Here is a 25,997-nt window from a genome sequence, read left to right as displayed (position 1 = left end):
ACTGACATATTAAGAGTCTCAAAAGAAACAAGGAATCACTAATTTAAATGGTAATAAAAAAATTCTGATCTTTTCATAAACAAAGTGGGTTTACTCTATTGTTAACTGTTATGAAGCTGCAGGATGTTTTTTGGTGTCAGAGTACTTAATTCTGTAATTCTCATAAATGTTACATTTTCCTGAGTAAAACTGAAAGAAGAGGGGGAAGTAAGCCTTCATTAGGTATTTAGTTTCATATTTTGAAGATGAGAGACAAAACATTATTCTGGGGGAAAAGAGTATATCTTAAAATGATACATTATGTATAGGCATCTTTTCTGTATAGGTCCAGCTCTTCCTTGTATTTTAAAAGTTTTAGTCCTTAGGTGTACACTAGATTACATATCCCAAAATACATATAACAGTGTGATAGTGTTCTTCCTGAAATCTCAGTAACTTATATATATACACTTACCCTTACATATATTTAACTAATGGTTTGCCAATTCAATAGACAGCTCTAATTTTTTTTTTCCAAAAAACATCCTTGTTCTCTTTGGAGTTGCCTATTTTTATGAAGATGTAAATTCCACAAAGGGAGTACTACTGTTGAGCTAATTTGTATTCCAATAACCGTTTCCTGAACAAGCTAGCTGGAATAATATTGGTTGAATTATTGAACTTATTGGCACAGCTCTAGCTTTAACTGTATTTCCAAACGTTCCATGACCTCACTGTTCTCATGCATGTTAACATTTACAACTGTGTTCTGATGGTCTAACTCATTTGTATTACATTCCGTACTGGATATTATGTGCGTGTGTTTTTAACACTCTAGTATTGGAGAAAGTATTTTTGTTGTACCTAAGAAAACAAGGTTCTGAATTTTTCTGGTTTTTAAAATCATATAATTAGGATGTAGTGGTAACTATATATTGTCTATATGTAAATTTTTGTGCGTGTTACATATACTTTTTTCCTACAGACATCGACGATGCTCAAATTCTTCCACGTCCACCTCGAGTCAGACATTTTTCTCAGAGTGAGGATGCTCCAAGTGAAGTTTTTGGTGCATTAAATGAAGAACAGCCACTGCCACGAAGCAGCAGCACCTCTGACATCCTGGAACCATTCGCAGTGGAACGAGCCAAAGGTGCAGTTCCTGTCATTGCCAGTTCATCCCATCATGCTCCAAGCTTACAGAGTTCCACTGAGACCTCTTCAATGCATAGATCCACTGAAAGCCATATCACTGATACAAATAGCAGAGAGTCCTCCTTGGAAGTTGGGGATAGTATTTATGACCATCTTTGTCATTTAATAGGGCCGGTAGAATTTGCAAACACTGCCTTTGAACAAAGCCAGTATGTTGACCTTGAAGGTGAAGATGATCTCCTTTCCTCTCTGAGAGAATATCTTATTAAAGAAAAAGAAGAACTTTGCGGTAACTTTGAGATAGAGAAATGTGAGGCTTCTGCTCATGAAGTTGATACATCAGTAAGTAGGAACGATAGATTACCACTGGATGGATTAGAAAATAGAGATCAGACCGGTCAGTGCACGACTAGCAACACTGTTGCAGAAAGAGCCCATAACACAGACCTGCAACTAGAACAAAACCCAAGTGGCTTTATAAGTAATATTGCACCTACTCAAGTAGACTTTTTTACAAGAAATCAAGCACTCAATAAAGCCAGACAGTTAGATATTGATAAACAATATGAAAGCGTGTTTGATCATGGGTCAAGTAGTCCTAGCAGCAAAGAAGGGAAAAGATATCTGTACAGGCAAGCAGCCACTGAAACTGATGTAGATTTAGTTGTGGAAGCACCGGTAGCTGAAAAGCATAAAAGTGCCCAGTTTAATGAAAAAGTGACCAACTCACGTATTGTCCATGCAAAGAAAATTCTTCCTAAAGCACAAGTTGATCCTCAAATGCCTCCCATCACAGGCACAAGCAAACTGGCACCAACTAAAAGAAGTATATCTGAAACCGTAACTCATAGGGCCAAAATAATGAAAATAACAACTAAAAAAAGAAACAGCGTTCATGTTACTTTTAGGCCATCTACAGAGTCGGTTCAGTTTTACAATCCTCTTGAGAACAAAGAGGCTGCTTGGAAAGCAAGACTTCGTAAACTTGGTGGCTTCAGTAGTAGCAGTAGTGGTAGCAGCACCAGCAGTACCAGTGCAAGCAGTAGCTCATCATCTGCCACAGAGCTGGTTAGACCTGGAATATATAGGCATCTAGATGCAGTCAATGCTGCTTTGGCTGGCAGCAAGCAAGTTAAGGAATCTACAGAAACTCAAGCAGCTGTGTTGCAGAAAGAAGGTCCTGCAGTTAGTCAGCTCCAAAGTCGTAGTGCCTTTAGACCATCAGGTCAGGAGTCGGCACAACAGCAGGGCTCCCTGGGTGGTGTTTATAAAACTGTTGTACATGCTCTTTCGAAGCCGAAGGCAAATGTTTCCCCACAGAGGCAGAACAGAATGCCAGCAGAGGCTCCACTGAGGGATCTGTACAGTCATGTAATGGGCTATTTTGGAAGGAAAGCTGCAGGTGAGCACTAACAGTGTGCAGAGCGCAAAAGGAGAAAGGCAGCACCAGTTTGGCTTAATGCAACTGAAGCTCTGATAAGCAATCAAAAGGCTTTGGGATGATCACTGCTTTCCCTGTTTGGTTATGCATGCGCCTATAGCCAGCTGATTTTTCTCCCAGCATAAGTTACATTTACATACCTTAAATTACTAATTTTTCTTTTCAAGATATTTAGTTGAACCTCTTTGCTGCTGAAGATCATCAGATTAGGGAAGAGGAAGAGACAGTAAATGACCTAATAAAGGATTAAGCCTTGAGACTTTTGAATTTTCATCTACCATGCAGAGCCTTCAAATTAAGCCTACTGAATGATTGGCAATTTTATCAGAATGTGTTATTCCACTCTGAGTGTAGTTGTTTTGTCAGGACCTGGCTCCCTACCAACTAGGTTGAACTACTTGTATTTCTGGTTCATTTAGTGTGTTTTCTTCTTCCTCCTCATCATCTTCCTCCTTTTCCTCCTCCAAAACAAAACCAATACAGAGCCTCTCAAATTTACATTTGGAGGTCATTTTAGATAGTTTTAAAAAATAATCCAAAATAGCAATCTGCTATTACTGGAATGATTGCGTTACAACAGTTCTCTGATTCTAATCATAAGGTTTTGTTTGAGTCTGTTTCAAAACATGTCATAGGCCTTCCTATATTCGTTCATCCAAATGGCTGCAGTTAAATCTTAGCAACATCTTCCATTGCTTTCTTTTTTTCTTGGCATCTTGGATGTTCATGAAGGTCTTGTGCTAGTCTTTCACCTGCTAACTATGAGACCTCTGTGGACTGATCAAAAAAGAAGGTTGCGACTCTTAATATACATTGTCTTAGTTCACATAAGCATAAATGAGCAATGAATTAACTTTCAGCAGTAATGCAGGTTTTCTTTTTTTCCCCATTGTTATGCTGGCATGATTAACAGAGGATTCTGCAATGCATCCTGCATCGAGATGTTAATGCCACCTGAGGGCAGTCTCTGTAAGCACAGCACCTAAGAGCGGTACTGTCACGGGTCTCACAAAAATGATTCGCTGCTCTTCAGAAATTGGATTTCTGAAAAAGAAATCTAGGAAGCACCGATTTTAGAAGTACCTGTTATTTAAAATCCAGCATTTAACAGAACCTCATTGTTAGAATAAACTGCACTGTGATCTCATGAGAGATGACACGGAGGGAAAAATTTGTATAAAGAGAACATAAACTGGAATGACTTGAAGACTTTAAAGGCTGATATCATATAGTCAGGTGTAACAGCCACAGCTAAATATGAGCAGTATAGTTGTATCAAAAATATAACACTAATAAAGCAGTGAACTTCATCAATTTTTCATAACCATTGATCATCTAGAGTTAGAACTTTCATTCCATATACTAGCATGTAATTTTATTATGTAACATTTTCTTTGCACTATTCATTCTAACTGTATACAAATGCCACATTGCCATTTGTCATTAGTATCTATTACAATCTGGTTTATTTTTTCTGTTACACTGCTTTTCATTAGGAATGCAATGAAGAAGGATTCTGAAGGAATCACATAATTTTTTTAGAATTTGTTACTTATTTGTGATATGGAGGAAGAACATGTGCTTTATCCTTAAAGCAAGCATTAACAACTTTGAGTAGTGCTTACCTATAAGCTTCCTGCTCCTAAAGGTGGAATTGGAAATCAACTAACCCCTGCTTAGTGGGAAGAAGAAGCCGTACTAATTCTGAAAGTAGAATCTGCTTTAAAAGAGAGACATTCTTAAAATGCATGTTTGGCAATTTTGATTTTTAAATTTCTGTTAATTAGCGGGTTTTTTCATTTGTTACATTTTGTTTTGAAAGTGATGCATTCTTTACTATAAATGGTTGTTCATTTGCTTTTAGCTAATAGAGAGGACATGAGTCAAAAGCTGCACCCTATTGATAGTGATATTGGCAGTAGCAATACAAATGTTCCTGACCTTATGGATGAATTTATAGCTGAGAGACTCCGCAGTGGTAATGCACTGGTAAGTCTTTAAACTTGCTATGCTTCAATGCTGAAGTCTCCATATACGTGTGAACTTGTCAATGACATGAAAAATCAGTTTAATAAAAAGTATTTTTCTGACTTTCATGAATCAGAATTAAGAACATTACTTAATTACTCCTTGTCTTTGGCATAGATTCTTGCCATTTTATATCATTTGTGTTTTTGAATCTATTAAATCTTCATCATGGAAGCAATGCAGAAGTTACTGTCAGATAAATAATGTTATTGAATTAAACAGCCTTAATTTCATCTGCAAAGATACCTGTACGTAGACACTTTCAGAATATTAGTTTGAATGTGAATTTGCAGTCCTTGGCATGGTATGTAATTGAGTGACATGCTATAGTACAGTACTGTTCTCTACAGGTATAGTCAATGCAACAGACTACAAAACTACTCAAATATATATTTTTTCCTTTATTTTTTTATTTCACTTCTAAGTGTTGAATGAATACACTATTCCTGTAAATAGTGCTCTGCTAATTGAATCAACTTTCCATTTGCTTTTTTCCTACACTTTTCCAAAAGTGTCATGTTGTTTGGAATGGCATTCATAACAAAAAATTTTAATCAATCTTAAATTAAGAATTTCTGGTTACTGTTGAATGCTTACAGAAGGAGACAACTGATTCGAAGAGATAAGTGCTTATTAAGAAGTAACAAAAGGGAAAATACTAAAAAAAAAATTACAAATTAAGAACAGAATGGATAACAATTTAAAGAAAGTGTTTCAAAATTATTTAGTTCCTTTTTCTTAAAAGTTGTCAAGGTCCATGTCAAGGACATGCTTCTGTAAGACGTACTCCTATAGAAAATTGCCAGTAAGGAGTTGGTGATAATAAGAAACAAAAGAAGATTCTTCACAGTTATTTTAAAAATAGTTTATTTATCATCACATTTTATAAATGGCAAGAGAGGATTTATAGAGTTTGTCTATAGGTATACTTTTTTTTCTCTTTTGTATTGAACTCATGTTTATGAAAATTGATTGTTGGCACAAAATATTCTTGTTAGTCGTCTTAAGTTACACAACAAAATGCTATCTTGTAGTCTATGGAAATGGTTAATTTAGTCTGAAAATTAATGAAACAGAAATCATCACAGCTGGTTGCAGAAGAGAGAAAGGGAGGGATGACTGTTTTGAGAATTGATACTTTCCTCAGGTAGCAGAAAAGAGCTTAAAGAAAGACTTCAAATAGACCACCACCTTACTTGAGCACCACCGTACATGAATGAATCTGCATGCCTTCTGTTATTGTATTCTTTTGTTTTCCAAACCAGTACCAAAATGATAGTTCTGGCTTAGGTGCTTAAGAACTGTTTGTTGCATTCTGACTTCAGCAAATGTGAGATCACTTTTCCATTTTATATAAATAAGCCATCCAAGACTGTAAGATAATTTATGTATCTTCAATATTTAGAATGTGACAAGAAGAGGAAGCAGCCCTGGCAGCCTGGAAGTTCCTAAGGACCTTCCTGATATATTGAACAAGCAGAACCAGATGCGCCCTGTAGATGACCCAGGCGTGCCTTCCGAGTGGACGTCACCTGCCAGCGCGGGCAGCAGTGACCTCATCAGCTCCGACAGCCACTCCGACTCCTTCAGCGCCTTCCAGTATGAGAGCCGCAAATTTGAAAGCAAGTATATTTTTCCAAAAGCAGTAGCATTTTTGATTAATGGATTGCAAATGTCCCTTGTTTCATTTGCTGTTGTATTTTTTCCCCCCTGGATAAAAGGAAAATGCCAGCAGTTTTCTATAGAGAGAGATTATTTTGATTTTTCATTGAAATCATTAGCAAGTTAATGGAACCAGAAAAGTTCCTAAGAGAAGCTATTTTTTTTTAAGTATACCAGAACTAAAGAGTGCTGGAATACTACTATGCAAAGAGGAGAACATTACTGAACAAAAGTTAGAAGACAGTATTGTTTCCTCTGTGGAGTGTATCCATCTGTTTTGTGCAAAATATAAAAATTAAAGCTTATTTATTTTGGAAATTATTTTAATTCTTTTGAAAGTAATTAGATAACACTTAAAGAAAGGCTTCTGATATTTTTACAGTGGTCATTGTGCAGCTATAGATTAATCAAGATACTAAGTGTAGTATCATGGTAAAATTAGTGTGCTTTGTTAAATAACATAATGCTTTTCACTCATTTTATTTGTCAATTCCCACCCTTGTTTAACAGAAGGGGCTATTATGGTTGCTAGGAATTATGATATCATGTGTTATATAAGATAAAAATAATATTTATATAGTAGAATTTTTTTAAGAAATTACAATTTTTATATATGTCTCCATTATGCAAATAAGTCATGACATTTAAACCTACATTTCAACCTGACTTTTTTTTTTTTTTGTTAGTGTTGAGGATAACGTTTGTTAGACTATCATTTGCTGTAATATTTTTAGTTCGAAGTTAGTGCTTTTTACAGCAAGCTGGAATATTCCTTCCAGCTTGTAAATTTTACAAATAAATTCCTTAATGTATGATTCCTTTATTTTTGCATTATTCAGTTGCAGATGCACTTACAGCAACTAAGCAGAATACAGACATGCAACAAGAATGTTCTTCCGCAGGCATCAAGTCAAGGGTTTACATCAGGAAAGAGAATATTCATAATATATAATAGTATTTTCTGCTGTTGTATTTTATTTGAATTTTACAACAGTGTACTAGTAGCATAGGAGATGCACATTTGAGGTTTCTGTTTAGTTTGGAAGTCCTGGGCCTCTGGGGTTTATTATATTAGTGGTATTTTTATGTTGTGAGTTAATACAATGCTTTCCTCAAACAGATTTCAGCTTTGGCACTGAGGCAGGGACACCAGCTTCTGCTGATGTTGATGCAATTTCAGGACAGCAACAAAGTGCTGAGGAACAAGAAGTGGCCAGTCTAACTACACTCCACATAGATTCAGAAACAAGTAGTCTCAATCAGCAACCATTGTCTGCTGAAGCTGCAACTATTACTGGTAAAGTATATTTAAAGAAAAAAAGTATTTATTTCAGAAATTTTCCACCCATCCTGAAGAATGCAACTTCCAGCTTCTGCCAAGAATCTATGTTCTATTTAAGATGATTCCTTTATTTCAATTATTTTTTGATTACTATTGAAAAGTAATATGTGAAATAACCTAAGTGGAAAACCTTTGTCTGACTTAGTTATTCATGGTCCTAAATGTATTTTAAACCGTTCATGAGAAAATCTGTAGAATTACCAAGGAGAAACTCTTACCACATAATGTATGCTAGATCTCTTACAAATCTCCTTTTATTACTAGTAGTTAAATAATTAATTTTCATGAAATGTTCTTGCTTTGGAAGATTTTCACAGTGCTCATTCAAACCAGTGTATCACACTGAAGCATCTTGTGGTTCTTTTATATGCATTGATCTTAATATATCTTTGTATTGACTGTTGTGTAACTGAGAGGTTTTATTATGCAAAATGTTAGTTATTTGGCCATGTAAGATCCCTTTCCATTTGTATAACTGAAAAGGGATGCAGTTAACAAAAACTGAATGGACTCCTGTCTGAAAGAGAGAATGCTTCTCTATGAGGATGAACTGAAAGAATGGTCTCTTGCTATGTTTTGTACAGAAGAAGTAAAGATGTCATAGTCATTTTCATTTTCCTTGTTCCATAGCTGTTACACGCTGCCATTCCTGTTACAACCTTAGTTGTAACAAGTAACAAGTTGCAACAAGTATCTATATTCCTGTGAAAGCTTATACCTACATACTGTGTCTTGTTCTCCATTGGAAATCAAACTCTGCCTTTTCAGAGATGTGGAAAGACATCTTTACTTCCTCTGCCATAATTATCACTTTTAAAAAGTGCCCTTCTGCTGAAAGAACTATGGTATTAGCTTTCATGGACACTGTTGTTCAGCTTGTTTCACAATATTCAACTTGACTTGTATTCTCTTCATTTTTCTCTTCACTGTGTGTTTGTTGAAAGTTCTTGCTGTATATCTGTTCTTCTTCTGTTTGTTTGTATGTTTTTATATGTTAATAACTTCATTGCTGTTTGGTATTTTTGTGTGCACTATGATTGAATTGATAAGATTGCAATTAGTGACTGAGTTGTCCACTGAGAGATCCTGTGGTTAACTCTTCTTGCTTGAACCACTGCTTTAGAGAGGCAGTTCTTGTGTGTCACATGCATTTAGCTGGGTTTCCTGAGGAAACAATACTTGTGCAATTGTTTTGTCTATCTGTGACTGTTCCATGTGCCCAACAATGTTGGAGCCTATTGTCTCGTTTTTTGCTAAATTGACATATAAGAAAACAGAAGGATGTTATTTTCTTTGATGTTATATGAAAGATAGGCAGCTATCTAGTGAAAATTGCATGTATGCAATGTATCATGATGGAAGCTGCAATGTGAATTTCACTATATTAGATGCCAGCAAATCAGTGCAGAAACTCAACCTCAAACCACATTCATAATAAACAAGTTTTCAGTGCTTCTGCTGATGAGAAAACTGCTCTTTCTAAATCTGAAGAGTTTTGGAAGGATAATTTCTTTTTGGTATATGGGCATTGCATCATACTCGAAGTAAATCATAAAGCTGTCCATTGACTGTTTACTACTCCTAGAACACGTTGTACCTGTAAGAGTGTCAGTCAAAGTCGGATCCATGTATGCTGGAGTATCTTTTAATGACAGACTCCTGTAGTTCTGCAAATTTTCCATAATTGTTTCTGTCCATTATCTTCCATAGTATGAAGATCTCTTCCCCTTCTTCCTCAGCTCCATGCCTTCCGTGCCTGCTCTTTCTTTACATCTCACTTTCTTTCCCTCTCTATCCCACTCTCTCTCAATTTCTCTCCTTCCCATGACTCTTTCTTGCTGCTCTTTTGGAACTACTTTCATCTGTTCCCAACTAATGAGCAGAATGGAAATGATGTAAGAAAATACTTCTTTGAACATCTTTGAAGGATGTGTTTTACTTTATCTGTAAGCATGTGGAAAACTAGTGGTCAGTAGCAAGAAAGGATTGTTACCAGTCACATAAAACAACAGTCTGTGTGTGCAGCAATAGTGTTCCTCTATCCTGCATAGAGGTGTTGATTTAAATTGATAGTAAAAGCTTCATTGTCTTAGCCATTTAAAGAAGGTAAAGACCTTTGCAGTTTAACAACGTAATAAAGATAGTTTACTGCAATTTCTATTCTGATGTCATAACATTTTCTGTCAAGTTATTTAAACAATTTGTTCTCTTTATAAGAAAGAACACTTCTCTCAATTGAGAAATGTTCTTCAACTATTCTCATAATGATTTGGGAAAATTGCTATTTAAAAGACTCACTTTTCATTTGCTGTCCCTAAAGTTCATTTTATCACTAATACTGAACTTTACACATAATAGTTTTGTGTTACATTTATTTAAGAATTAAAATTAATAGGAATTCTTCCATTTTAACATGATGTGTGGAAAAGTCCGTGGGGAATATTTATTCTCTTTTTGTCTGCCATGTGATTGTTCTGGTTAAACTCAGCCGTTTATGAGGCTCTTTAGTCAAATTCAGGATGTGAAACATAAGATAGTACAGAACAAGTAAATACAACTACTTACTCCCTTTCCACAGATCACACGGTAGAGACCACATAGTTGCCTAGAGAGGTTGCTCAGAGACTATCACAGAAAAATGCCTTTTTAGCGCTGTCATTCAAACAGTTCTGATTTCCTGTTTTAAAGGAAATAACACCCCTCTAACTATACTGAACTTTCCTATCATATGGATTTTCTCAGCTCAATCAGTAGATAAACGCCAAAGATTATAAATTACTAGTTTGAGTTTTTATTTATAAATTAACTTGCATGCATCTATAATCCTGGAAAAGCATTTGTTCCAGGAAGAATTTTTCTTAAACATTTTGCTAGAGAGAAATTTAGGTGAGGGAATGTGATGAGAAATTTGGCTGGCTTAAAACACTAAAAGTGCTGCAAAACAAACACATTCAGAATTATTTGGACCTAAAATAGAGGTCTACTAGTCCACTTACCTGTCTTATTTTGATGTTTGTCTTTCAGCTTTTCTGCATGCACTTTGTTTTCTTTCAGAACACTCACTTACTGTTTTGTATCTTTTCTTAGCCCAATTTCATACATAAAAGCAGCTCAGTTTTCTGTTAATGCTCTATTTAGACAACATTTCAATAGCTCAAGAAAATAGAAAAGGCTTTTAAGGTAACTGTTAAAAATTACATTTGCAGGCTCTGAAAGTGCTTCTCCAATCCAATCTGCTCTTGGATCCCGATCACAGACACCCTCTCCTGCCACTCTTCATGCAGATCATATTGAGCAGAAGGATCTGCAGCTGGATGAGAAGCTCCACCACTCTGTTTTACAGACGCCAGATGACCTAGGCAATATCTGGAACAGAAAATACAAACCTGTTATCTCTTTCTATCTCTTTCTTTCTCTCTCTTTCTCTCTTTCTTTCTCTCTTTCTTTCTCTCTCTCTCTCTTTCTCTCTCTCTCTTTCTCTCTTTCTTTCTCTCTCTCTTTCTTTCTCTTTCTTTCTCTCTCTTTCTCTCTCTTGCTCCTTCTCTCTCCTTCTCTCTCCTTCTTTCTGCTTCTCTCTCCTTATCTCTCCTTGTCTCTCCTTCTCTCTCCTCTCTCCCTCTCTCTCCTTCTCTGTTATGCAATGTAGTGAAGTAGCTAGTATCACATGAATTGTAAAAAATCCTGTACAAGGTTATTTCATCTGCACTTCAAAAAATATTTAATTGCAGTGATTATTTTTAAAAGCAAACAAAAACCTTTTGCATTTTAACCTGCATTTCATTGGAAATTTTAACAGTGGATTAAATAGTCCACATATTTACAATGGTTCTTCTAGTTGCTTAGAATTGTGGCAGCTTAATCTAGCATGTGGTCCTGCCATGGATTGTTTTTATCACTGATGTACAAGTAATAATTTTGTAATCTTATAATTATTCCTTGCAAGTTTGGTTTGTTTCCTTTCCATATTTAAACAAATTTGTAATTACTATTGACTAAGGTAGTCAACTATCTTAGCTGTTGAATTCTAAGTTACATTTTCTTTGTAAATATGATGTGAACACTTCTCCTGCATTTGGTCTCATGGAAAAAAGGAGTGTCTGTTATGTATTTCAGACTCTAATTCTTTAAGTAGCCTACTGATGGACGAAATGAAAGATCATTTTGCTTCGTACTTTAAAATCTACAGCCTAGAAACCAATAGTGTCTCTACCACAGTGGCCCAGAAATTCAAAAGAAGAGCCTGTGTGATTAGACTAAATTCAGATTTAATTTTGATTTTATATGCCTGTGGGAGCTGCAAGATTTTCAGAAGATCCCAGCCAATTATCCACCTGAGGGGGTGGACAGAAGATTCTGAATGCCTACTGCTCTCAAACTGGCTCATTATCTAGTTTTTTGTGGCTGTTTAGCTAGTTAAGTGTGACCTGAGTAGACTTGAGCCATCATAATCTATTGAAGGTTTCTTTATATGGACAGTCTAGATTAATCATCTTCCACCTAAAAAAGAATGTTTATTCATATAGTGCTGGTGTGTGGAAAGAGCTAGGTGGGTGTTAGGACTGTGGTGCTAAGTTACTGAATGTTGCCTCTCCACTCATACAAATTTACTATTTAAAGGACAATAGCTAGAGAGAAGTTTACTCACACTTTTCTCTTCGACTTGCAGTAAAATGCTTTCCTATTAGATTCTAAGAAAAATAGTCTTTATATTGTATTAGGAGAAATATAAAGTTGAAAGATAATTTTACTTGAAAGCAGCCAAGTAGAGTTCTGGAGATTCATTGGCTTCAAAGAATGTAGAAAAATACTTAGGAAAAGAGTGGCCTTACTAGGTTCATCCGATCTGTATTAGAGCTCCAGCAGAGACCTTAAAGGTTATTAAAGAATATAAGAAATAGGACAATTCTTCTACAGAGTTTATATAGACAAAGCTTAATATATACAGTGTTGAGGTGACTGAATGGGTTAAAAATAGCTTATTCTGAAAGCCCAATCATTCAGTTTTAACAAGAGTGTGTATTTAATAGTTGTATCAGTACTTTTCCTTTTCTGGAAAGGTGATCTCACTATACTTTTTTCCTTCCATTACAGAAACTAGTGAATTCCCCTCAGAATGTTGCAGTGTCATGGCTGGGGGAACACTTACAGGATGGCATGCAGATGTTGCTACAGTGATGTGGAGGAGGATGCTAGGAATTCTGGGAGATGTCAACAGCATCATGGATCCAGAGATTCATGCTCAGGTTTTTGATTATCTGTGTGAACTGTGGCAGAATCTGGCCAAGGTAAAAGAACCGAACTTTTTCTCCAATTTGACCTGTTTGCACAGGAATTTCAAAAAGAAAAAAACACCACTCCATATATTTCATGTAAATAATTCTCTTTCTGTTTTGTTCTTAATAATCGCAGATAAGAGACAATCTTGGTATTTCAACAGACAACCTAACTTCACCATCTCCCCCAGTTTTAATTCCACCACTAAGAATTCTAACACCATGGCTCTTCAAGGTAAATTTGAGCACTAAACTGTGGAACAGAAATAAAAGTTAACCTAAGGGTAGAAGTGTTTAATGTTTTTTTTTAAATTTATGATTAATAAATATTGTTCTAAAACTGTAGGCAACCATGCTGACTGATAAATACAAACAAGGAAAGCTACATGCTTATAAGCTTATTTGTAAGACAATGAAAAGAAGACAAGATGTTTCTCCAAACAGGGATTTTTTAACTCATTTCTACAATATAATGCACTGTGGACTTCTTCATGTTGATCAAGTAAGTTAATGATGAAATTCAAGATAATATAAATGTTATGACTGAAAATAAAATTGTCTTCTCAAAAATGCTTAATGTATTTTCATCTGAGTAATTTAACTTTATTTTTTAAATTAGTGCTGTGACTGATTCTTCTTCTAAAAAGAAAACTTTGATAAATGATCCTCATGTTCTTGGTTGTATTCAGAAATACTTTTTTTGTAGTCCATTTCAAGCAAATATAAGGTCAGAAAAGGTACTCTCTCATTTTTTATTGGTTGTATGTTACAGATTGAAGTATGCAAGAAAGAGAAGGAAGCAGATCTCTCTAAAGTCTACTGTTCTTCTTACTTGCTCCCTGATGCAACAGTTTAGCTAGTAAATTGTGCTCACTACAGTGGAGGACTTTGTTTCTACAGCAAGTATAGGAACCAGCAAATTGAGATGTGCTGAGCGTATCTAATCAATGGGAGTAGAGCTTTTTCATAGGTTTTGATAATAAGAATTCTGAAAATATTGTATGGCTTAAATACTTTTTAAAGGTTTGCAGAAGTGTAAAAAAGTTGGGTTTGCGAACTTTTTTGAGGAATGATTATAGGCATGGGGAGATCAAAGTTTCATACAACCCAGTTTTCTTTAACTGGGAAAAATAGAATTATTCCAAAATTATTCCACAGATGACTATGGGTAGGACAGATCTCCAGTTTCTGTCCTCTAACACCTGTTAATGCTGCTTTTCTTGCTGAATTGAAGATCCTCCTATGACATTGCCATGTAGTTGGATATTACTACTAGTGGAGAAAAGAAAGGGGGGTGCCTATCTGTAGACTTGGGATGTTTTTTTACAATTAAAGCACTTTATACTTTTTCAAGTACTTTTGAAAAAAATTTCGTCACGTACAATAATTTTTGAAAGTGCCTCACTAAGTCTACAAGAACTTAACATGCTGTGCTGATTACATACCAGAAATGTTAGTAAACACTGTATTATCTCTCTTTCAATTTTGGTTCAGTTTGGGTATATGTAAGAGGCTAATATTTTTAAAGTTACAGTCAGGCAATACTTGCTAAAGAGGGTTAAGCACTTGTTAAGTAATAATAGCTGGTTATCTTACTGTATCTTTACTGTACCTATTCAAATGAATGGTTAATCAGTTACAGAACTCTTAAAAGCTGACTGTAAATTAATATATGAACTATTGTCCAAGCTTAAATTGATCTATAAATTATACCAAGTTTACTTACATTAATATAAGTATACTTAAGGAATTTATCTTTTTGTTCTATTCTTCTGTCACTAATGATTATCTTACTGGCCACAATGAGTTTTCTTTCTCACATTTTTACTTTCTACCTTTGATAAATACCTGCCTTTTTCATTAATTTTTCATCTTGATTCGTGTTGATACTCTTCCTTTTTTCCCTTTTCCTTCTGCGAGGATATTGTCAATACAATCATCAAGCACTGCTCTCCTCAGTTCTTTTCACTTGGTTTGCCTGGTGCTACCATGCTTATTATGGATTTCATTGTAGCAGCAGGAAGAGTGGCTGCTTCTTCTTTCCTCAATGTAAGTATTCATCAGTTAATTCTGATTTATGGATGAGGAAGAATTTGAGAGAATACTGAGCAGTATATTTTTCCTTGCATAGGGTGTTAAATTGATCTCAATGAGAATTCAATGTAGTGGTTATCAAATACAGATAATGTTAGTGATTTATTCTAGAGCACTACACATGCCTCTCCTGCAAATACTGTTGAAAAAAGTTACTGTTGGAACAGAATCTTATTTTAGAGTTACAAAAATTGTCACTGCCATTTTTCTGTGCTTGAAGATGTTTTAAAGTAAACGTCCATTTTGACTATTATTTCATTTTAAAAAGGCATTTATTCCTCTATATATCTGCTATAGAATGACTTTTATGATCAGGCTTGAGAACTCGAATATGTTAGTGTTTGCACTATTTGGATTTTTTTTTCACCTTTCTGATTTTGTACTCAGGAAAATTCAGCCTTATGTAGTACTGTGGATGTGATTACCTAGGTGCTGTTGGCCCTGCATATTGTACTCTCTCAAATCCCCCACAGTCTCTTCCAATTGTCTGTGAATTGTGACTCTTTCAATGCCATCAATCCCTGTCCAGCCTTCTTCAAGGTACTATCTGAAGCCTTTGCCAGCTTCTTACACTGTAGCCTTCCTGTTCAGCAGTGCCTTAAGTCACATTTAGTAGTTTTCCACATTCTGGTCAGTTAGCTGAACCTAAGACCTGAGCCCAGTTAGTAGCCCAGTTATTTATCTGTAGTCCTAACAATTCTTATGTTTTCTTTTTACTGTCTTAGAAAATGAGAGCAGGGGTGTGCAAGAGTAACAATCCAGGGAGCTGTGGTCTCTGTTTACTCAGCTCTGCAGGGGCTCACAATTTCCAGGAGAAAGGAAAAAGCTGTGTACAGTGTCAGCCATCACTCTCTTTTAAGGCACCTAGAAATGTCAGCTTCCCCATTGCAGTAAGAATATATATTTCTCCCCAACTTTTTTTTTTTTTTCAGGCACCAAGAGTTGAAGCACAGGTTCTTTTAGGATCTCTAGTCTGTTTTCCCAATTTATATCGTGAGCTACCAGCTCTTCACCCAAATATTCCTGACATCGCTGTATCTCAGTTTACAGATGTTAAGGTAGGAATTTTAAGAATATTTGGCTAGTATTCTGTTACCAAATATATGTTTAATATTGTGCTTTTGCAGAAAATACTAAGATTTTAAGATCCTAAAATTTTTCAAGAGTGATTTCATAAAGTCTTGTCAAACTTCATACTTTGAAATATACATTTTAATTGCTATTAATTAATGATAAAGTGTTTCTTATGTTTGTGTAAGCAAATTATACATTATCTCACCCTTTCAAGCTTCTTCTCACTAAGGTTATTTGCAGGTATCACAGATTTAATTAGCTGAAACAGGAAGATTGAGAGGTTTAAGATTCATTATATAATGAATTAAGACAATTTTATTAATTTCACAACTGGTGAAATCTGCCTGTGTTCATTCCTAGGGGCTTTAGAAAATTTCCATAGAGCAGTGTGTTATGTACAGCAATATGTTCTTTCTTCAAAGGACAAATATTAATGGAGTTTTTACCTTGCCTATCATAACACAGAGTTAGTGTGACAGTATACTGAAACTGCACAGAACTCAGTTAGTGTGTCTAAGAAAGGCTCTCCTTAAGTTTTCCAAACTGTTTCAATTTAGGGAGAAATGATGGCCTGAGAGCTGCTTTATACCTTGCTTCCCTTTGGAGGCTGATTTTGAATTCCTTCTTTCTCATTTCTATTATACAATGGTTGTTTACTTGAATTACATTAAAACAGGCTACAGCTTTAGGGGCATTTCACTGTAGTTGAGTCAAAATTCTTATTGATAGTATTCTTAAAGCACTATAGGCACTTACTCTGCAACTAGTTGAAAATACTTTTCAGATCAATTAAAATTTTTAAAAATGCTTGTTTAAACCTCAGAGTAGAAAATTCTTTCTGTCATACCCTTTAGCACTACTCAAGATGGCTTCAGGGAGTCCTTTACAATTTTTTTTTACACTTGATATTTTATGGAAATGTTTTGACATTAATTGGATAAATGGTTCATCAGCAGAAATTAGGATAGTAACATGTAGGATATTCTTGGGGTGGCACAAGTAACGAGTATCTGGGACAGGCTAGATATTTGGAGTAGTGGCATGCAAACAGTTCACCTGACCAAAACATAGAGAGTCAGCTAAGCAATATGTCTGTGTGCTCTATAATAATATTTTGATACTTTCTGTGATGGAGTTACGTGTAAATCAATGACTATTTGCTCTTCATTTTAGGAACTCATAATTAAAACTGTGTTAAGTTCAGCAAGAGAGGAGCCATCTGGTCCTGCACGGTAGGTCATACTATAAGAGCTTCTACATTAATAGATTATTTTCTTTATTGGACTGTTTTGAGATTAATATATAAGAGAGCTTAAAGTAAAAGTTTGTTGGATTTTATTAATGGTTCTCTTCACCCCTGTCAGAACTGTGGTCCATTATGTGAATTTGAAATTGTTTGTAATAGAGATATTAAATTAACAAACTGGGCTGGTCTAGTCCAGTATTCTTTCTATGATAGTGGCTGATAGGAAAGGGTGTAAATAAGGGTAAGAGAATAAGCTTTCCCAGCCTACCCTGGTGTTCAGCTCAGGGATTTTCTGAATTAGAAAGGCATGTTTTACTTTGGTTAGGACAAGATTATTATGAGGGAGGGATAGTTATTTTTTATTAGATCACATGATTTAATTTGAATAATAGAAACTATCCAATGTGCATGAGTCCTTCTTTGTGGTATGGACAAGAAACAGAGAAAACTGAGCTAAGCATTAAACTTGGAATGGTTGCTCTGATGCTTAAATCTAAGCATCTTCATCAAATCAACAACTTCAGAGAGGATAGTTATCAGTTTTCTGTTTCTTAATTTGCTTAGTATTTTGTTCCTCTGTACCCATCTTCAGAAGTATTCTGTTACAGTCCTGTGTATGGGTAGGGAACACGAATCTGTAATGTCTACCAAGGAAGAGTGCATTTGTGTGCCTTATATATTTGGAAAGAGTGAATATATATGTCCAACTAATATAGTGTCACTTAAAACTACTAGAATTACATATATGAAAAACTAAAACCTGGAAAGATCAGCTTATTCAACCTTTAAACATTTTGTTGGAAAACCAAGAGCAGTTTCCATCAGCCCACTTAGCTCTTTCTTCGCTTGAGCTGATAATATTTTTTCTCAACATAGGGAAAGGAGGGAATATCCTGGGATCACATTAATTTATTTTTTTGTGTTACAAAGCTGCTTTCTAAAATGCGTAACACTTTCCATTTTGCAGTTTTTCTTTCAGTGTCAGTGTTCAAAATAGGGTGGTTTTACACTAGAATGTATAGTTAAGTTTTGTACATATTTTTGCTGTCTGTAAGCATTTTCATGATTCTATGTAGCCTTAAAATCTTTTTTCTACATCACAGGCTTCATACCCACTTCTGTTTCTATTCTAGCCTACAATTTTTCCTTCCCTGATGTAATGCATTGCAGGTCACATGATAAGCTTCCTTCTTGATGATTTTGGACTGCTCCCCAACTTTATCCAGTATTTTGAATTCTGAAGTCTCGTTTCCAAAATATTTGTAGACTGTGTTCCTGAAGAAAATAACTAATGGCTCAGAGATCGCTTAAGCTAGCTCCTTAATATTTCTGAAGAAATTTCTTCCATCTGCTGATTTGAACACATACATCTAAATACTCTTTACCTTTACATTTTTCTGTTTCCTGATTTTAAATGAAAAAACAACAGAAGTTGATGTACTAATCACAATATGTATACTGTCTCTAGGATTCATTTACCCTTCCTCTATTCATCCTTGTCTATTGTCCATCTAAAACAATGTGAATGTCTATGAGGGAGTAACATTCCTCTCTGATCTCTGTGTCTCAGAAGGTCTAAGTATGAGCAACCTCTTCTGTTGGGAAGGAAGGAACTCCCACCCCAATTTTTGCTTTGTCTTAAGAAAATATAAGAATTTCCCATACATTGAATTCAGATAGTATTTTTAATCAAAACACACATAGAAATGCAGGAGTTGTTGAAGACTTTTGGATTTTTCAGTTGCTTAGATGGGTGCTTCCTCTGCCCTTTTCTCTGCCTTCACCAGCATATTTTGGATTTCTTTCTCGTTTTTAAACAAGTTACAGCACTAAAAGGTTTTTGTGCAGTTGTTCTGGAAATATTAAAACATATTTGTTGGTATATGTCTTTAGCAAAACACGAATCATAGAAATTACATGTTCCTGTAGAAAGTTTCTCAACAACTTGTCCTTCAACATTGTTTTACAGATGTGTTGCTCTTTGCAGTCTTGGTATTTGGATCTGTGAGGAGCTAGTCCATGAATCACATCATCCTCAGATCAAGGAAGCATTGAATGTGATCTGTGTTTCTTTAAAGGTGAGAGAATTAAATTTTTACAATGTATATTTCCTTTATGTGTAAAGATATTTTGTATTTTCAAAGTCATAATGATATTTTAGCATCCTTATTTCGCAGTCTCATTTACCATCCTTAGAAAAGAAAGAACTCTAATGAGTGGATCTCTGAAATGTCAAAAGTTCTTTACTCTTCTTTAAGTTTAAAGAGAATGTTGTGCTGGGGGATAAGATAGAGGATCTTTATTTTAATATATATCAATAGCCACTCTAATCTACCACAGTATTCTCATAACATTCTGTGCATGTTCACTTCTGAGTTCAAGTCATTGAATTATGCAATATTGCTTTTCAGACATGGCTAGATATTTACTGAGAAATGCAGAGTACTTAATACTGTATGCATGGAAGGACTGGGGAATGTTTAATTTGTTGTCACATGGTCCTTTTCTATGCTTATTCCAGAAGCTGCATATTTTTGGCTTTTTTTCCTTGATGAGTGTTTTTGTTTTCCTATTTTAAATTGTTTGCATTTGTTCGTACTTTGTAGAATAATTGGTATATTAGTAAAAACATGTTTTTAAGCAGTTTTCAAATTTGCATGTTTGTGAGCAATAACTTCAACTTTTTAAATCTTTTCCAGTTTATCTTCAGAACCTTTCTATGTACTTTTTGTTGGCATCAAAATTCTATGAATAGTCTAGTCTTCCTGTCTATATAGATTAATAAAAATTGGAGTGTACACCTGTTACATGAGACATCTGTCGGATGTTGGGGATTATTATTTTCTTTTAAGCAATGGGAATCTGAAAAATATCTTAGCAGATCACCTGTTCACATCCTCTGAAGCAGGGTTTGAGTCTCTGTATAAGGTAGCTGCAGGGCTTTTAGTATTAGACTCTAAATTGCAATTTCCTGTTTTGCAAAATCACATTCATTCTTTGCAGCTCCACTAATACCATCTTCCAGGGTTTTTCCCTTGGTTTTTAATAACGCTTAACCTTTGCATTTTATCAAGTTCCTGTGCAAGTTTAGTATAAGGCAAATGATGTTTTTACCTTGCTGCTTCAATTTATCAATATTTGAACTATTTTTAATCCTGAAATTCATAGTGATTTATGTTTTTTCTCTGACGTATTTATTAAACCAACTACTTGTATCTCATTTATATTAAACATAAATTACTTTTTCAGTGAGAAAGCAAAGATCTTTGTATTTTTATTTTGCTTTGCTTTGTGTTGGCAAAACCATCCAGTGCACATTGTCTTTTTTCAGTCCAGTTCTGAGCAATGGTATACATTCACAATTGAGTTTAATAATGAAATGAAAAGTTCATTAATGTGTCATGGGAGAAATAAATTAGCTCTAATTTGTTACCTAAGCAATCTCCTGGCTACCAAGTAGTCAGAGGTTTTAACTCCCAGAACGGATTATTTTCTTATTTCAGGAGAAATGAATGGGTAGGGAGCTGTAGGCCTAGTCCAACTTACTGATAAGTTCAGTTGAACAAATAACATTGAATAGAAATGTTAGCAGCAATTACATGTTTATTTTTGATATATCAGAAGCATATTCAGAGCTGCAGTTCAGCAGCTTACTTTTGATATGGCTAGTGCTTCCCTCAGCTGTGTGGCAACACCACTCTGCCTACATTAATTGCTGCTGGAGCTTGAGCACAAAAGATCCTAACCAGCCATCCAGACCTATAATTTTATTCTGCTTCTCTCAAAAATGCTGCAGATACATCACAAAATTGTGTTGTAGAGTCTTAGTTGAGTGAGTGCTAAACAAAAGGTTATTTTCAAGTGTGGACAAGGTTAAATTCCTGGTTTAGCCTCCAGAAAGAATGGACCCTTACAAAAATTAACCTTATGGTAAGACTATCTTTCCAAGAAAAACACTGGGAGCTGGTAAACAGGCAAAGTGCCAGTTCACTGGCATCTTATTTTTTCTTCCCATTAAGTAACTTCTAAAAAATTATGTCCACGATTTACACTACTATATAAAGGTGGTGAATTCTTATGCTTTATAACATAGGACATTTTCCAGAGACAAAGAATGGCAGGTGGAATGTTGTAAAAGAAGTCAGAGTCAGATGACTGACTTGAAAGGGGTGAATTGTTCCATTATCTGACACATAGTCAGTGGGGCTACTTGAGTTCAGGAAAATGTCCTTCCAGAACCCACAGGTCTCCTAACTGTTCTAAGGTGCCTGAGCATTTGTTGTAGTTTCAGCCCAGCTGGAAATTAAGCACCATGCAGCTCCTTGCTCAGTCTCCTTTCTTCCTACCCACTGCAGTGGAATGACAAGCAGAATCAAGGCTAAATTTGTATGGTGAGATGAGAACAGTTTAATAATTAAAAGCAAACTATAACAGCGTAGTAATGGTAAATGATAATAATGATAATAAAAAGAGAAAGTGGAAAAAACCCCAAGGATGCGCAGTATATTTGCTCACCACCCACTGACCAATATCCTTTTCCCAACCCAGACCCACCCCCTTTCCACATAACTGCCCCAGTTTATTTACTGGGCATGATGTCCTATGGTGTGGAATGTCCCTTTGGTCAGTTTGGGTCATCCATCCCAGCCATGCTCCCACCCACTTTCTTTTGCTCACCTTCTCACTGGCACAGCATGAGACAAGGAAAAATCTTCACCTGCCTTGATTCTCAGCAAAGACCTCTGATTTCAGAATGGATCCTTGAGGGGCTTTGGAGTGATTCATTAATATTAATAATCATTAGGGTATCAAGAAATCAGTTCTTTCTTCCTGGCTTCATGATATTCTACTAACCAGTCTGAAGTTAGTTAGGAGACACCTCTCCCCTTTCTGGTGTGCATCTCACTGGATGTCTGTCCCAAAACTTTGGTGTTAGCTGCTAACATTTGTTTATGAATAGAAAATAGTTCCTTTTGAGTTTTGTGAAATTTAATTCTGTTCCTCTGGTAAATACATTCCTAATGAGCTATATGTATAAGTCTACCAGTGAAATTTGTGACCACCTTGCCACATAATGTACTCTTACATGAAATCATTTTGTCATTGTTACTGTGCTGTGCTCTCTTTTCTAGTTCCCAAATAAAACAGTTGCCCAAGTTGCCTGCAGTATGCTGAACATGCTGATACATTATGTACATAGACTTCAACTGTATCAAGCTGATTCACCTTTAAGAATTATTCAAGTAAGTAATTTTTTTTAATTGAAATTTTCTGTTATTTTAATTAAGCACTACCATGCATTACCCTAAAATTAAATACCTGAGTATTGAGAATTATACATTGAATTAGTATAAACATAATCTTTGTTGACCTATAATGTGTCATACATGCCTGTTTTTCCTCAAAGTGTCATGAGAATGTTGTCAGTAAATACAGTTTTTGTTTTTTAATATTAGATCTCTTCAAGCATGTATATTTAAGTTCAGGGAGAAAATGATTGCTTAAAATATGGATCTGCAATTATATTTTGCATATCTATGGAAGAGTTTCAATATAGAGCAAAAATATTATTTTGAATGCACTTCCCACAACAAGGAGGTCTCTGAGAGTCTGAACCACAGAAAAAAGACAGAGGGCTCCCATGTTCTTTCATGTGAAAGCTTCTTAAGAGATACAGCAAACATTTCTGTGCTCCTCTGGGGACATTTTTGATCAAATAGAGGCAGGGTGCATAGAAATTCTAGTAGTTCTAAGAAATAATGTAGCTCAGATAGCACCATACATAAACCAGCACCAAGTTTCTTCTCACATCCTGCAAGTCTGTTGAGTCATGTTCTTTTCACACCTGAATATTTGAGGTAGCTGTGTAATTTCATTGTCCTTAATGCACCTAGGTCAGTCAAACAGAACATACTTTTTCAACATATTCTGCAAAACTGAATTGAAAGTGTTTTTATTTAAAATAATTGTCAAGGAATACTATAACTTATCTCAAAATAATTGCAATAGAATTTAACAGTGAATCTAATATCATGTTAGATTTACCTGCTCAAAAAAAATTATTTTAAATTTGAATGTTTAGGTTCTATTTTAAAATAAATACGGTGTATTTCCCCAGATTCTGATAGCAACTATTACACATCTGCTACCCAGTACAGAAGCTTCCTCTTACGAGCAGGACAAGAGGGTAAGTTTTTTTCATTTCATTGTACTTTATGCCTTCTGAAACCTGTGTCTCTTCTGACTTAGCTTTGCTGTGGGCCTCACTGGGTCATTTAAATTTGGGCACTTTGGTGCTGTTTGTTGCTGAGAGCTCCATCATTCTGGGCTACCATTCCCACAAGCATCTGGAGTTCATCTCTTGCTCATTTTGGTTTTCAGAGGCTCTGTTTCATCTTCTCTGTCTGCAAGAAGTCAGGGGCTATTGTAGACTACACTCATATGCCAAGCTACCCACTTTTCCACTTGAGGGTGCTTTCCATAATTGACTAAGTTTTCCCATGAACTGTTGATCACTGTACATCAAATATCATATAAAAATTGTTTTACCTATTTTCACAAATGTAGTTCTAATGGATTTCTTAAAAATTGGTTAAAAATAAAAATACTCAGTGCCCTTCATCATTAGGTTTATTATACTTTTGAGGAACAAATTGGAATGCATTTTGTGAAAAGAACAAATTAGGTAAATGGATTTTTTTAAAGACTTCTGCTTACCTTGAGAAATATTTTAGAGAATCTTGCAGATATTTATCTGAATTCTCTTCCACAGCTGAGTTTTAAAAATCAAAAACAATTATTTGGTCAGTAAGTTATTGATGATTTGGTTTGGGTTTGTGTCTGTTATTAATCTGATTCTGTTCTAAAGTCTTCCAAAACATCCCAAGAGGGATTTGATTCTTTTGCTGAGTGACAAGACAGAAAGTAGTTGGATTTCTTTGAGATGATTCCTGGAGCTGCATAACATTATTCATATGTTGTAAAGAACATTAGGTGTTATTTATAAAGCACTAAATACAGGTGAATTAGTTCCATTTTGTGTAATCCTTGATTCACTTTATAGTGAAATTTATGTGCAAAATGATGCATCAGCCTTAATTTGGACATGTGTTATCTGTAATTTAAAAAATAATACCCTACAAATCAATTTTGAAAACTGTGGGTATCCTCTTAAGAATGGTATCTGCTCACAGTCATACCCTGATGAAGAACTATTGAATGGATGGCCTTTGTTGAATACCTCAGTTGCCAAAGTTTTTACTGATGCCATAGGTTGTGAAGATAACAGTGGTTAACAAGTGGGACCTGCCATTACTGCAGGTTGATTTTACTGAATTGAAAAAAGAAGACAAAACAGAGAAATAAATCAAAATGATAAATATGAAGTAGCAGGTGCTGGCTTAATTGATTTGTAATGGAAAGTTTTTTTTCCAGTTGGTGGTTTCTTTACTTCTGTGCTTATTGGATTGGATAATGGCCTTGCCATTGAAGACTTTGCTGCAGCCTCTTCACACTACAGGAGCAGAAAATGATAAAACTGAAAGATCCGTTCTCAATTGTATATATAAGGTACATGCTTTTTTGCTCTCCTATTAAGAATTTCTATGTATGGATGCAGTGTCAGTTTTTATGGAAGTAAAGGCAAAAGTTTTCTGCAAGCTGACCTCCATTCTATTCCTGGAATGTGGATTGTTGGGTCAGTTCTTGCATGTTTTACTTTAACAGCCTGACCTTTGGTATATCTGGAATAGTAGATTTTGTTGTACATTTGGATGGTTAACCAAGCCTTTTTTTTTTTTTTTTTTGGTATGTCATATGAGTTGCAGATGCTTGTATTGTACAAGATTAGCTATACATTTAATACAAAGGGATGTAACTTTTATATATCAAGCAATTTCATTTAGCAATAAGCAAAACAAAAAGCACTAAGTAACAATTACTGTCTTTGGGAACACAGGATTTTTTATCCTTTTTGCAAGAGAAAGGGATTAAAACCTCTAGCAGCTTAGACCTGGCATATGTAATTAAAGAAGATAGGAGGTCTAAAAATAAAGGTAGCTTAATGATTTTTTGGTAAGTTTTGTTTCTTTATTGTTAATTTCCACTTTGGTGGTAATAATTTTCTTTGCAAAGCAGAGTTTGTTTCTGTAAACATTAAGCATCTAAAATTTTTTGATGTTTTGTCATGCCTGCCTTCTAAAATATTGATTTTTAAAATACAAATGGAAAAAAACTGTATTTCTTATAAAACTATAAAGTATAAATTTCAGTAAATAATGTAATGAAATTCTGATTTTGTTCTAGGTTCTGCATGGATGTGTCTATGGGTCTCAGTGTTTTAGCAACCCGAAATATTTTCCTCTAAGCCTTTCTGATCTGGCATGTATGGATTATGATCCTTTTATGCATTTAGAAAGCTTAAAGGAACCAGAACCACTGCATTCTCCGGACTCGGAGAGGTCTTCTAAACTTCAGCCAGTCACTGAAGGTTTGTTTTGCATAAATACATTTTCTTTCAAAAAAAATTTGTCTAGGTTTTCAGTATTGAATTGTTGGACTAAAGCACAGGTTTTCAGCTATATGTAGACACTAGGTAAGAACCATTAGTATGGAATGAGCAAATGTAATTTTCAGCAATTACCATTTGATTAACTGAAATAAGTACATTCTGAACAACACCAAGATCAATATGATATGGATTCT

The 25,997-nt window shown here is 35.0% G+C and overlaps 1 protein-coding gene across 2 annotated transcripts in view; it reads left to right on the top strand.

Annotated features, from left to right (window-relative positions):
* Nucleotides 1-25,997, top strand: part of RALGAPA1 (Ral GTPase activating protein catalytic subunit alpha 1) — a 126,807-nt gene that overhangs the window by 43,826 nt on the left and 56,984 nt on the right. The window contains exons 18-33 of one of the 2 annotated variants that reach the window (XM_079310199.1): nt 965-2,536; nt 4,440-4,564; nt 6,009-6,225; nt 7,386-7,562; nt 10,814-10,966; nt 12,699-12,892; nt 13,017-13,115; nt 13,227-13,382; nt 14,801-14,929; nt 15,907-16,032; nt 17,222-17,280; nt 19,264-19,372; nt 22,427-22,537; nt 23,413-23,481; nt 24,729-24,863; nt 25,599-25,782. In XM_079310199.1, coding sequence (XP_079166325.1) covers nt 965-2,536; nt 4,440-4,564; nt 6,009-6,225; nt 7,386-7,562; nt 10,814-10,966; nt 12,699-12,892; nt 13,017-13,115; nt 13,227-13,382; nt 14,801-14,929; nt 15,907-16,032; nt 17,222-17,280; nt 19,264-19,372; nt 22,427-22,537; nt 23,413-23,481; nt 24,729-24,863; nt 25,599-25,782 — 3,615 coding nt within the window. The remainder of the gene's footprint in view (nt 1-964; nt 2,537-4,439; nt 4,565-6,008; nt 6,226-7,385; nt 7,563-10,813; nt 10,967-12,698; nt 12,893-13,016; nt 13,116-13,226; nt 13,383-14,800; nt 14,930-15,906; nt 16,033-17,221; nt 17,281-19,263; nt 19,373-22,426; nt 22,538-23,412; nt 23,482-24,728; nt 24,864-25,598; nt 25,783-25,997) is intronic. The other variant, XM_079310200.1, reaches the window with a different exon arrangement.

The sequence above is a fragment of the Erithacus rubecula genome, assembly GCF_903797595.1.
Source record: "Erithacus rubecula genome assembly, chromosome: 6".
NCBI lineage: Eukaryota > Metazoa > Chordata > Aves > Passeriformes > Muscicapidae > Erithacus > Erithacus rubecula.
This window is presented reverse-complemented; position numbering and strand designations above follow the sequence as displayed.